Consider the following 13877-nt stretch of genomic DNA (forward strand, 5'->3'; position numbering starts at 1 on the left):
ACGCGTACACACCATAGGTGTGCGTCTCGGGGGGCTTCCACAGGGCACCTGATCGCCGCCCAGGCCGAGAATTAAGGGGCTGCCCCAGCAGCAGGGGTGAGGCGCGCCCACCATTCTCGTCCCCGAAGGGCGGAGGGGAGCGCGGCCGGACCCGGATTTTAGAGCTCAGGGGGCGCGAAGGGAGGCTGCTAGGTCCGAGAGGCGGGCAGAGCTCTCTCCCCGGACAGGAGCCACAGCGGCACGGGCAGTTAGGGCAGGAGAGGAGCTCAGCGCCCACGTTCCCCGCACCGCCCGGCCCACCCGTCGGCAGCACGGCCCCCACGCGCCGCAGGAGAGACCAACCGCTCCTACGGCCGCCCCTGCCCCGCCCCGCCTCCCGCCCGCCGAGCCGCCAGGGGGCGCCGTCTGGGGACAGGGGGAACCGTTTGGGGGTGCGGGACCTCCGGCTGCGCCGGGCACTCACCTTCCTCCCGCTGCGGCGGGGAGTCCCTTTCCCCGGCGCTGGCGGAGCGGAGCGGAGCGGCGCGGCCAGGGACGGACGGACGGACGGACAGGCTAGTCAGCCCCCACTCCGCTCTCCGCCTCGCTGCCGGCGTCGCGCCGCCGTTACTCCGGCAACGACGCGCGCCGGCGCTGCGTGAGGTCAGAGGTGACGGGGCGGGGCTAGAACGGAGAGGCGGCAAGATGGCGTCTACGGCGGCCGGGAAGCAGCGGATCCCTAAAGTGGCGAAGGTGCTCGGGAGGAGGCGGCGGCGGGCCCGCGGCCGGGGGTGGGAAGGGTGGTCGGGGCGACGGGCGCCCGCCCTCGCCGGGCCCTGGTCCTCGGAGCAGCGCCGGGCGCCCCGGAGCGGCCTGGCCCCGCCTCTCCCCGCCGGGCCAGGGGATGAGGCGCTCCCCGCGGCCTTCGGGAAGCGGGTGAAGCGCCCGGTAGTCTTCACGGTCGGGCAGCGATGCCGAAACGCGGCGTGAAGCACGGCCGGCCGCCGTGGCCCGCTCCGGCTGCGGCCCCTGGCGCCTCCGCTTGTGTAACCGCCCCTGCCCGCGGCCCGGGGGAGTCGTGCCTCTCCTGCCCCGGGCAGGAGCCGCCTGGGCTCGGACTGGTGCTGGCGACGAGGTCGCTGTCGACCTCGGGGCATCTCCGGATCCTTTTTCGGTAAATACTGAGCGTAGGAAGCCACCCGAGTAAATTAATCATGGGGGGATTTTTCGGTTTCGCGTTAGAAGAAAATGTGAATCAAGCTCCTGTACTTCACAGGTGAAAAATAAAGCACCTGCAGAAGTTCAGATCACAGCAGAACAGCTTTTAAGAGAAGCAAAGGAGAGAGAACTTGAACTTCTTCCACCACCTCCACAACAGAAGATCACAGATGTTGAAGAGCTCAATGACTATAAACTCCGGAAAAGGAAGGTAAAGAAAAAAAAAAGCCACTGTAATCTTGATGCTCATATAAAGCACTAAAGTTTTACTATGTCTTAACTCAAACAAGATGTAGTCTGTATTACTTGTGGATTTTGCAGATGAATAGCAATTCTTAAAAACTAATGTTTTCATAGAAAATGCTACTTTTGTGCAAAAATTGTAAGTTAGACATGTGTTGTTTAACATAGAATTTGGTAGTACACAACATCTCACATGTACAACAATGCGTTTTACCTGAGCAGATGTTAGTGGGCATGGTGGTGTTAGGTCGGTGGTTGGACTTGATGGTCTTGCAGGTCTTTTCCAACCTTAATGATTCTGTGACCATGTTCAGAACATTGCAAGGGTAGTTACATACATGGTTTAGATGCAGTTTCTTCATCACCACTAGTATCTGGGCAGTCAGCATGACAGAACATTAGCAAGCTTTACAATAATGCTGCTGTTTTTCCACCTCCACTGTTTAAAAAAATAACTGTTTGCAAGTGTATAATTATGGTATTACTTAGCACACTTTAGAACACAACTTTCTACACTAATCATGGTTATGTTTGATGATTGTCTTAAAAAGTGACCATTTTGTAGGTGATATTTCAAGTATAATTTTTTCTTCTTTATTTAAAAGAACTGCTTTGCTTGTGCAAACTTATCTGTGGTTTTGTTCTGCTTTTTCGTTTGATAATCACTGTCTTGGATCAGCAAGCATATCCCTAACAGGGAACTTCAAATGTTTTCAGCACTCAGTAATTTTTTTAGATACAGACAGCATAAACTAGGGCTATAATTCCCTGAAGCATATATGCTTATGTTCAGAACTGGTGACTGTTGTAGCACAACGCAGCATCCCTGTACTCAGCCCTGAGTGGGTGTTCATTTCCCTCCTTACCATAGTGGCTAGGACTCCTCGTGAAGACGTCGGGCCTTACTGTGCTGGATGCTGGTGTACCTCACTCAGGCACATGCAGAGCAACTGGAGTCAGATGATCAACACCACAGCACTGCAAAAACAATGTTTGATGTTATCTTTCTTCATTTCTCATATGAATGGCAGTAACGAGCCACCACGTTAACTGTGTTAAACCATGTTTAGCCACATGTTAAGTACCAATAGCATTGATCCTGACAGTAGCCAAACATGAGACTGACGATGCCCTCACCATTGCACTCAGCAGTGAAATTTGTCTATCACATTTGATGCCAGCATATTAAATCCAGGTAATAAGAATAAGGCATCTTGCTTTAAAGAAAAATTTAGAGCAATGATACATACAAGTCAAAGTGAACAAACTCATGCTGGTGCCTCCGCGTATATCCAGGGTTATCTGCAATGACCAGATTCCATCCATCCAGCTAATGTTGCTATTGAAACATTAAGCAGGAGATAAAAAAAGCAAGATTTTTAGTGCTGTCAGTTATTATTCCATCAGTATTTCAGGTATCAGGTTGCAGGAACTTGAGTTTAGTCCTATTCTGCATGATGATCTAGGCTTCTAGCTTCTCTGTTATGCAATTTTTAGCCAATGTTGTGTTGAGTATGATTTGTTACTACATCTGCATGGGTGTGAGACAATTGGAATTCATTCTAATAATAATAGTATTCCATAAGCCATTTATAACAAGATTGGTCTACACGGTGGGATTTCTTACAGAAATAATTTTCTCCTCAGACTTTTGAAGATAACATAAGAAAAAACAGGACTGTAATCAGTAACTGGATAAAGTACGCACAATGGGAGGAAAGCCTAAAAGAAATACAGAGGTAATTATGATGCAGCTGCAGATGTCTCTTACACACCTTTTAAGACACATATTGACAAACACCATTGAAGTCTTGGAGGCACATTATATCCGCAACTTACTTTCTTTGCTTTCCAGAGCCCGTTCCATTTACGAGCGTGCTTTAGATGTAGACTACAGAAATGTCACACTCTGGCTGAAATATGCAGAAATGGAAATGAAGAACCGCCAGGTTAATCATGCCCGAAACATTTGGGATCGAGCCATTACCACCCTCCCCAGGGTGAACCAGTTCTGGTACGTTTGCAAAGAATGGAGCATTGCTTCTACCCCCAAAGACTACAGGTCATTTTTCTATTTTGGTATCATGCAAAAGTGCATTCTTTTCTGTTTCTGAAGTCTTTAGGCCAGTCTGAAAAAAAAAAAGGAAGGCTTAAGTTTTGTACTTTTCAAGTGGTAAGAGTATTAGGAGAGAAGGATGTTTGTGTGCCTGCATACCTCCAGTCACAACAGTATCTATAGGCATTTTTGGGGTCCAAGTGGGGAATAGGTGAAAAAATCTCAGTAATGCTCTTATTAAACGCTCAAAAATCCTTGTAATTTGTGTGTTTACTATGTGACTGTAAAAACTTGATCTTGTTTTCTGAGGTATAAGTATACTTACATGGAAGAGATGTTGGGGAATGTTGCTGGATCACGTCAGGTGTTTGAACGTTGGATGGAGTGGCAACCAGAGGAGCAAGCTTGGCATTCCTACATTAACTTCGAACTAAGATACAAGGAGGTGGACAGGGCACGTACCATTTATGAGAGATATATCCTTTTTAGTGCGCTGTGATACCTGCCCAAGTTTAGGCCTGCATTCTTCATTTCTTTCTTATCTATTCTATCTCCAGCTATGTCCCTGTGCTCCTTTTTACTGTGGTCTATTGGGAGTAAGCCACCATGCTGAAAGCCAGCAGTAGGTATTAAAAGCATGTTTAGTATATGCTTCCAAATTCAGTTAAGTGAATGTACATCCTGCCCCAACAGTGTATATTTAACAGCACTCTTGCTTCCAGCTTTTTTGCTGTCATTGTTTTTTTCAGATTTCTCCTCAAACTTCTCCCTGACCCTTGCCTGATCTCTATCCCTTTTAAAATTTTCTTTAAGTTCTCAGTAAGGCACAAAGCCTTTGCATGCTTAGAGCTGTTTTGTGTCTTCTTCGCAGTTGCGTTTTTTGCACATGCCATCCTTGGGAGTTGTTTCATATAGTCCATGACCCTGTAGTCACTGGGAAGAACGCAGTTTGAAATGTCCAATTCAACCACCACTGTTTCTTTAACATAGCTCTACTTGTTATTGTTCATCCTGATGTTAAGAACTGGATCAAGTATGCCCGCTTTGAAGAGAAGCACAGTTATTTTGCTCACGCAAGGAAGGTATACGAGAGGGCAGTGGAGTTCTTTGGAGAAGAGCATATGGATGAGCACTTGTACGTGGCTTTTGCAAAATTTGAGGAGAACCAGAAAGAAGTAAGACCTTCTTGATAATACATCAGACTAATAACTGCTACCACAAGATTTCTTCTTGAATATCAAACTGAAGGCCAGTTCACATTCACTGCGATACTTGTGTTTTTCAGCACCTTACAAGATATTGTTATTGCAGTCAAAGTTAAGGAGAGAATTTTTTGCTTAGCTTCTATTTGCCTTTCAGTGACATCAAGGAAATATTTTCTAAGAAAGGTGGTCACCAAACCTGCCAAGCCTGAGAACAGCATCATTGGATGAAATACATATCCTCAGATTTGTAGTTTTGAGAGGTTGTAGGCCTGCATGATAAAAAACTGAATTAACCATATTATTTTCCCCAGACAGTCTCTTTAAAGTGCCCAGGCCATTAGGGAATGGAAAACATTCTGTGAACCCAAAACCATGACCTCTGAAACATATTTTAAATATTCCAAACCTGTAAATGAATAAGAGATTGTGGGTTTTGATATTTACAGGTTTGTTTTTTTTTTTTTCCAAAGTTTACTCTTCAGGGAGATTTGTGTTAGTCCTGTCCTAAAACCAGTCATTTACATTGAGCTATTCTGTGATTCTGTATTCTGTTAAGTATTGCCAAAAGCTCATTGAGAAATTGTGAGGGAGGACAGAAGCTGCTTTGTAAATTTTACTCAGATGATATTTAATACTTTCAGTTTGAAAGAGTAAGGGTGATCTACAAGTACGCCTTGGATAGAATTCCAAAACAGGAGGCTCAAAATCTCTTCAAGAATTACACCATCTTTGAGAAGAAGTTTGGAGACAGAAGGGGAATTGAAGACATCATTGTCAGCAAGAGAAGATTCCAGTATGAAGAGGAAGTGAAGGTATGTATTACAAATATCCTCTGGGCTCATCGTACATCCAGCTTCTGCTTAAGGTACATGAGTGTCTCATGATAGGAAGGCTGACGAGTTTTATGTTACCCTTGATACGCAGTCCAAGAAAATACCAAGAGAATGCAGTTGTTCTTGGAGGTGGAATTTCCTCCATGGGGAGAGAATGATACTTGCTTTCACTGTGATTTTGTTTCTGCATTCTAATGTAGGTTGTGGAGCCAGAGTTTTTGACTGAACTCAGAGCTTGGTACCCTTCACAGTCATCTTAGGGGATAATGCAGTTTAGCTTGTAACTTACTACTTCACTTCTGCTATGCAGTAACTGTTACAGAACACCTCACCTGTGTGTAAATACCTTTTTGTGAGAAAACAGGTGTGCCACACCTATCTCCTATTCACCAAATACTGCGTATTTCATCATTCCCTCTTCCCTTCTCACAATTCAGTTTGTTTGCCTCCACTTAAAGAATGTTTATAGGTAAAATAAAAATAAAGAAATAAATGCACTTTAACCCAAAAGCTCTAGCTTAAGCATACCTGAGACTAACAGTTTTCATTAATATTCCAGTGATCTATTTTTGAGGATAAATTATGAATAAAAACTTAAGTAAAGGAACAGGGTCTGTTACTTGTAGTTACTGAAGTTTCTTTCCCATTTCCCTGCTCCCATCTTTCTGGAAGGCAAATCCCCATAACTACGACGCATGGTTTGACTACCTGAGGTTAGTTGAAAGTGACACAGATGCCGAGACTGTCCGAGAAGTGTATGAAAGAGCCATCGCCAATGTTCCCCCAATTCAAGAGAAAAGACACTGGAAAAGATACATCTATCTTTGGATTAACTATGCATTATATGAAGAGCTGGAGGCAAAGGCAAGTAGTAAGAACTCAGGTTTTTTTCTTTCCTTCCCAAGTATTTTCCTTATATTAAATAGCTACAGATATTTTAATAAGAAAACTGAGAACTAAAAATACTGTATCTTACTTGTTTTGTGTAACTAGCTGCAGGATTTGCTATTTAAGTATGGGATTTTTACCTTCATTTTTCCCCTCCCGTGCATGGGGAAAAAATGTTTCAGTTTCACCCCAATTCATCCAGAAACACACTGATAATAAAAGCAGAAGTAGGTCTTTCTAGCCCCATCTGAATTTCCTGTTCCAGGCTGTTACCTGAACTTGTGAAATAGTTTTATATTTAACAAAGCTGTTTGTCAAGTTGTTCTGTGAAGCAGTCAAATTCTTGCTATAGGGGCCCTTTGAGGCTGTGTATTTCTTCTGTTATCAGTCATGTAACTTTATAGCTGCTCTTTATTTCATAAAATTGTAGTGCAGTATACCTATTCAGTGTCTGTTAAAGGAAAAAACACCTTTTTTTTCCCCCCAAAAAAAGTGGGCAACTGGTTTTATTGTCTAATTCATAGCATTGAATCTTGTTTTGAAAAGATGACTCTGATTCTCAGAAGTTACCATCTTCGAGTTGTGTGCACTAAATGTGTACATTTATACCTTAAGTATACCTGACTGTAAACAACTTGTCTTAAAAATATTGTGCTGCAGTTTTGCAATTATTGCACAATTCAAAATATAGTGTAATCTTAGCAGTGAACAAAGTATTTAATTTTGTGTGTTCTTACAGGATGCAGAGCGAACCAGACAAGTCTATCAGGCATGTATCGAGCTCATTCCCCATAAGAAGGTATGGCTCCTCCAGCAGTTTGTATTGAGTCTCGGATTAAAATTCCCAAGATGAGATCCTTTAGTTTTCTTTCCCCCCAAGGTTCAGGTGTTTAAGCAGCTCCACATGGCTACGAGCACATTCATGAAGACTCTGCTCAGGATTTTAAATATCCCTTCCAGTGTCTCATAATGTCTATCTTCCAAAATTGATAGGTTGTTTTTTCTAAGCTAAGGCATTAGATAGCTGTGATTTGCATTATCAATGGGAAATAACAGACCACACACTGATGTCAGATTTCCTCATACAGATGCAATGTATGGATTTCTTTAGTATTTTCAAATTACTAAGTATGCTCTAAGAAGCTGAAATAACACCATCAGAGGATAGTCCAGTACTGTTAAGCAGCAGGGAGGAGCTCTTATCTGTTCCTTACTTATTTGTTTTCTTCCTCAAGCTGGTCCTTTTATAGCCCTTCTCAGCCTAGTTGCTTGTAGGTTCTGCAGAATACTTGTTGCTCTATGTTATATGGGGTTACTGCCTTTTATAGCAAGTGTTTCTAATTGTCTGCATGGTCCCAGCTGAGGTAGGTGCATTTGATAAACCATCTTTCAGGTGTGTATTCCCCATTACAGTTGGTCTTCAAGACCGATTTTTTGGTTTTGTGGGTTTTTCGCTAGTGAGCTTTAACTAAAATAGCCACGTGGCCAAACCCTTAAAACAATTAATCAGCATTGCCTTGGAATGTCAAGAAATCTTAGTTCACGTAGTTCCTTTTCTAGTTTGTCATTAATCATGTCATCTGAGTATCAACTCTGTAGATTGGGATTAACCTGTAATAATTAAGAGTTCATTAGCTGTTAATTGATTCAGTGATTGCTGATATTTTACCAATCGATTGATTAAAGACCCATTTTCTTTGTTTGAGAAGACTTCTGTCTTGGCCATTTTTGCTTTCATCCATGATGGAGTATATTGTCCTGTTTTATAGAGGTTGTTTTGGGGTTATGAGCTCTCAACTTTTCAGCAGGAAGACGCTGAAATCAAATGTGATTAACTACAGTAGCAGTAACATCTTGTATAGATAGAGTGGTTATTTTTTAAAGAACTTATGTGGTATTCCTTACTAAGCTTCTAGCCTAAGCATCACGTTGTTCTTTTTGTTTCAGTTTACGTTTGCCAAAATATGGCTGCTGTATGCACAATTTGAAATACGCCAGAAAAATCTTCCACTTGCTAGAAGAGCTTTGGTAAGCTTTTAATTCCATAATTGACTTTACTAACTAATAGTAACAAGGGAATGGTATTAAAAGATCTTAAATTGTCTTTTTTTAAATTGCTGGTTTAATCCACTTAAATAAAGCATCCGAGAAGTCTGCAGGGACCAGTATTTACTGTCATGTATGATTTAAAAAGAAGCATAGCTTGATATGATGGATTAGGCACAGGCAGAAATGAATGCAGCTTTCTCATTTCAGCTGACAAAACACACATCTGAATGCGAGAGTACCCAAATCAGCTTAGTGCACTTGGAAATTTTTAACTGCTGCTGATTTGTTTAAATGATACTTGTACTAACAATAGCGTTTTAAAAAGCATTTTAAATAAATCGGAGGTTTTGACTCTAAGAAATCAAGACCTCCTAAACAGAGTGTTTGAGCCCCAGCTACCAGGTTGCTGATGGAAGCAATCATGGGGACTTTGGGCAGGCTCATGAGCTTCTGTGCAAATTCACTGTATGAGTGTCAGCGTGTCAGAGAACAGTGGAGTACATTTTGGCAGCAAACCCTTTTGAAATGAAAAACTTTCTTTCCCTTCGGTTCAGAATTCTAAATAAGCTCAGTGATAGCATTAGGAATTTTGAGAGAAAGCTAATGTTGGTAACAGTTGAAGTGGTTTGACTTTAAAGAGGAAACTGGTGGGGTTTACACCAAACCCATGGCACAGCAGCGATAAGAGCATAAACGTGAATGACCTTCTGTGGTTGACACTGGACCAAGTTTGCCCCAATGTGCTAGTAAAGCTTTGTCTCTTGAGCTGGGCTCCTGCCTTTGGCCAGAAAAAAAATGGAGGGATTAAGTCCTTTGTGGGACTCTTAACTGTCTCTCTGCAGGAGAAGACAATAATCTGTCCTGAAGAGTGCTGCTGTTCTAGCTTGGCCTAAGACACCATCACTCAACATTACCATAGTCACCAGTTAGCACCCTGCTTCTGGCTGCCTTTTTTTTAGGGGTAAATGTTACGGTACATTCTGGAAAGGGTGCTTTGGCCCATCTAGAAATATAAAGTTTCCTCAGTTTATTTTAGGCATCTCTTTTGTTGGTCTTTTTCCCTGTTGTTGTTTAATTTCTTTGACAGACTTTTTTTAGTAGGTCACCTTTTTCTTATTTTGGAAACCAGATTTTGCTGCTGCAGCCATAATACCTTTTTGGACTGGACCCAGATTTGGCAAGCAGTTTCCTTCTTTCTTTTGCAATGACTTGACTTTGAACCTCCTCTTTGGCAAGAAGCCTTGCTCCTGTCCTGCGGTGAGGGTCCCACACTGTCAACATGCAGAAGAGAAGGTCCAGCTCCTGATGCTGAAGCTCTCATCAGCATGCAGACAGCACCTTGCTCTGCCTTATTTCCACTGGCTGCAGATGGTGTATGGATTCTTTGTTTTCCTAGGGTCTGAGAGATGCTGGGACTTGGAGACAGGAGATCAGCTGGAGCCTATGCTGCTTAAGAAAATAGTGATGGGGGCATGTGGGGAAGAACTGAGAATATTTTGAAATAGAAAAGGCATTTGAAGAGCTGGAGGGCCATAGTGGTGACCAAATTCATATTCCCAATTGATGATTTCCTCCATTTTTAATAAGTACCAAAATAATCAATGTGTAAGAAAATTGTGCAGGAGAATTGTAGTAAGGAAATTTGATCTGAAGTTACTTAATTCACATTAGCTTGAGGGAACATAGACTGCAGTGCTTAATAAATACTTGTCTACAGAAGTGGCTCAAGGAGTGAAGCTCACTACATACCTGTCTCAGATATGCCCATTCTTAACTCTTGGTTTAAAAGAGATTAATTAAGAATCAGAAACTTTCTCTCAGCTTGGCACCATGGCTTAGGACAGACACTTTTCTTCAGATGCTGAAGGATATCAAAAAGGAAATATTTTTTTAAAACATTATTCTCCATCTATCCATTACCATAAGTCAGCAGGCAGGGAGCATGGACAATTCTTTATGTGATGATGAATAACAGAGGTGGCCCAGGAGACAGTTTCTCTTGATATAACTTGTTTTATAAGAGACTTGGGAACTGCTTGCCTGGTACAGACTGGTACTATGCTTTCTTCAGCTTTGCAAGATGCAAGATGAAGTGTTCATTTGATGAGCCAGGGTGAGTTTCAAGTAATACTTTGTGGGGAATCCACGTTACATAAAAGTGTAACAAGTTAGGAGGTTTTCTACTTTCAGAGTTTTTGTTGATGTTTATTGATGCACACTCATTTTGTAAACATTGATTGGATTTCATACTGTCCCTGACCAGAGTCTTAAAAAACAAACTTTGCTCAAAAATGAATTTTAGTTCAAGTACTGGAGAGTGAATAGATGTTTAGAAAAGAGAGTGGGTTTTTTTCCTTGCAAGGTCTTTAAGTTGCTTTTGGTTTTTTGTTTTGTTTTTTTTTTTTGCTTAATAGGGGACATCCATAGGTAAATGTCCAAAAAACAAACTGTTTAAAGGTTATATTGAATTGGAGTTACAATTGCGAGAATTTGATCGTTGCCGAAAGCTGTATGAAAAGTTCTTGGAGTTTGCACCGGAAAACTGCACATCATGGATTAAATTTGCTGAACTAGAGACAATTCTTGGCGATATTGATAGAGCCCGTGCAATATATGAGTTGGCTATTGGGCAGCCCCGGCTAGACATGCCAGAGGTAAGGGGGTAGATGAGCTTTACAGTTGGCACCATTTTAAGGTATTTATTACATAGTGTGGCTAATTAAAATGTAAATGATCTACCAGCTTGAACAGAACTGATTACCATAGTGCCTTAGCCTGTGTCTCATTAATTTAGCATCTGTTTCTTAGCAGGGTACACAGGACTATAAAACCCATTATAAAACATGGAGAGAGAAACATGCTTACAGGAGTAAGCTAAATGGATTATGTGCACAAGATTTGATATAGCTTAGTTGTAATCCTAGCTTGTACAGTCAAAAAATACACAGATCTCTGAAACTTTTTTAGAGAAATCTCACATTTATCCATGCTCTACCTTTTTAAATTTTTTTTCCCCATTATCTCAGTGTCCTATGAACATAATGAGAGACTTTTCTTTTGCAGGTTCTTTGGAAATCCTACATTGACTTTGAAATTGAGCAAGAGGAGTATGAGAAAACAAGAAATCTTTACCGCAGATTACTTCAGCGGACACAGCATGTTAAGGTATGTATGGGTACCCAGAACACAGAATTGGGTCTTGAATCCGATCTGTGGTGGATGGAAGCCCTTGACTGCTTTGTGTGGCTTTTTCAAATCAACAGTGAACCTAAGTTCAATACCATGTCTGTGCCATGAAAAGGGGAAAGAAATTTCTAAATTACTTAAAACAACAGGCGTATCTTACAGGAAAGGCGGCTTTGCAGAAGGTTTCCAAGCAGCCCTCTTCCTGCTGAGTAGCTTAGGAATATTAGTTGCAAAAACATTGCAAGGAGAAAATAGTTGTGATTTTTCCAGTGTAGTTTGGTGCTGTTGTTTGACTTAAATTCAGACGGATTTATCATGACCCGAAACAACCGCAAGAAATTTGTCAACATGGCTTACATGAATTTTCTGTCTTGCCAAAGTGAGGCAAATCTCACACACGTGAAAAACCATTAAGTTTCTAGGTATCTGCTTATGAAAAAGTACTTTAGACGTGCATTGATGTTTGCTTTTTTGCCTGCTTTGTTTTTTTAAACTATCACTTCGTTATCAGACTTCAGAGTGCAGGTTTCAGCTTGGTTTGGATTTGCTTTCACCACAGGTATGGATCAGCTTTGCACAGTTTGAGCTATCTGCAGGAAGGGAGGAGAGTTTGTCAAGATGCCGGCAGATTTATGAAGAGGCTAATAAAGCAATGCGAAACTGCGAGGAGAAAGAGGAGAGAGTCATGCTTCTGGAATCCTGGAGAAACTTTGAAGAGGAGTTTGGAACTGATACCACTAAAGAGAGGATAGATAAACTTATGCCTGAAAAAATAAAGAAGAGGAGAAAACTGCAGGCTGAAGATGGGGTAAGAGGAAGAATTATGCAAGTAGTCACTTTGAATCCTTGGTGGCTTTATGCCAGGGTCTGGTACACAAAACAAAGTCAGCTGTGATGGATGCAATAACTGCATACCAGTTTTACTGCAGTAATCGGGGGGGGAAAAAAGCATTGGCCTGGAACATGTGCTGCTGAGCTCCTTGCTCTTCAGCAGGCTAGGTGGGCAGTTGATTCAGAGTGAAATACTCATACCAAATGCTCAAGCTACCTTTACTTTAAACTCCTACCATTGAAGAATCAAAACAGCTTTAGGTGGTACTATGCAGGTATGTTTGTTCCTTAACTTTGTTTGGGAGACTATAGCCAGGCTGTTGATCAAATTTGCCTGTTTGTTATGCACAGTGGAAGTAATACTGTCTTAGACCCATTCAGCTCATTGGTTTCAGCTGCTATGGATGGTCTAACAAACATTGATTTTAATTTTATCTCACTGGTATGCTTGTTAGAAGCACCTTCTAACAGCTAACATTAATATGCAAATTGAACTTGCTTTGTGGTATTTTTTTTTCCCCTAGTCTGATGCTGGCTGGGAGGAATACTATGATTATATTTTCCCAGAAGATACTGCCAATCAGCCTAATCTCAAACTACTTGCTATGGCTAAACTCTGGAAGAAACAGCAACAGGAGAGCGAAGCTGCAGAGATGGATCCAGACAAAGACATTGATGAAAGCCAGTCTTAATACATTGCCTTTCCCCACCCCTTTTCTTGGGTATTGTACAGTATTTTCATTGGTGACAAATAAATGTATTTGAAGAGTTTTACTATTACTGACTTAAGACATTTTTTGTTTGGAAAAAAAGCACCATACTGGAGTTGATTCCCTTTAATAGTCTGTTTATTTCCAACAATTAAAAGGAAAGGTCATGGGGTAAGTGCAGGAGTCTGCAACTATTACCAGTGATCTGAGAACTGGAAGAACAGGATAGCAGCTTTGTTTTTAGCACAAGACCCACTGTTCTAAGGCTCCTAGAAACTATCACAGTACTGCTTAAGGATATTAACAGACCAAGACAGCAGATCTACTTTCTTTAATGAGAGAGATGTCTCTAACCATTCCTCATTGATTTTTCCAGTAATTCTGTAAAATATGTATTGATCATGAGGATCGTTGAAAACAATAAATCCTATTGACTGCAACCTGTTCAACTTCCTATCCAAGGAAGCTTTTATTCCAGAAAACTGTTTAGGAGGAACAATAATAGAAGTTAAATATACTGAAACTAGCCCCTAGAAGACAAATCTGTAGAAGTTAGTACCACACAGTTAGTCTGTGTTTGAATGTCTTGGCAACATATTCTGTAGTAAATAATCTATTGGGAAGTAAAGTAGGATCAGTATAAGTAGGCTTCTCAATGCTTTTTGTATTTCTTGGGGAA

The 13877-nt window shown here is 41.6% G+C and overlaps 1 protein-coding gene across 1 annotated transcript; it reads left to right on the plus strand.

Moving 5' to 3' along the window:
• Nucleotides 1–684: 684 nt before the first annotated feature.
• On the plus strand, nucleotides 685–13251 carry CRNKL1 (crooked neck pre-mRNA splicing factor 1). The gene is made up of 14 exons (XM_059828513.1): nucleotides 685–732; nucleotides 1256–1408; nucleotides 3088–3179; nucleotides 3296–3454; nucleotides 3806–3972; nucleotides 4493–4671; nucleotides 5343–5513; nucleotides 6207–6398; nucleotides 7162–7221; nucleotides 8370–8450; nucleotides 10886–11125; nucleotides 11535–11636; nucleotides 12217–12465; nucleotides 13013–13251. The coding sequence occupies exons 1-14, from the start codon at nucleotides 685–687 to the stop codon at nucleotides 13178–13180; spliced, it is 2061 nt and encodes a 686-aa protein (XP_059684496.1). The 3' UTR covers nucleotides 13181–13251.
• Nucleotides 13252–13877: the final 626 nt, after the last annotated feature.

The sequence above is a fragment of the Gavia stellata genome, chromosome 23 (genome assembly GCF_030936135.1).
Source record: "Gavia stellata isolate bGavSte3 chromosome 23, bGavSte3.hap2, whole genome shotgun sequence".
Taxonomy (NCBI): domain Eukaryota; kingdom Metazoa; phylum Chordata; class Aves; order Gaviiformes; family Gaviidae; genus Gavia; species Gavia stellata.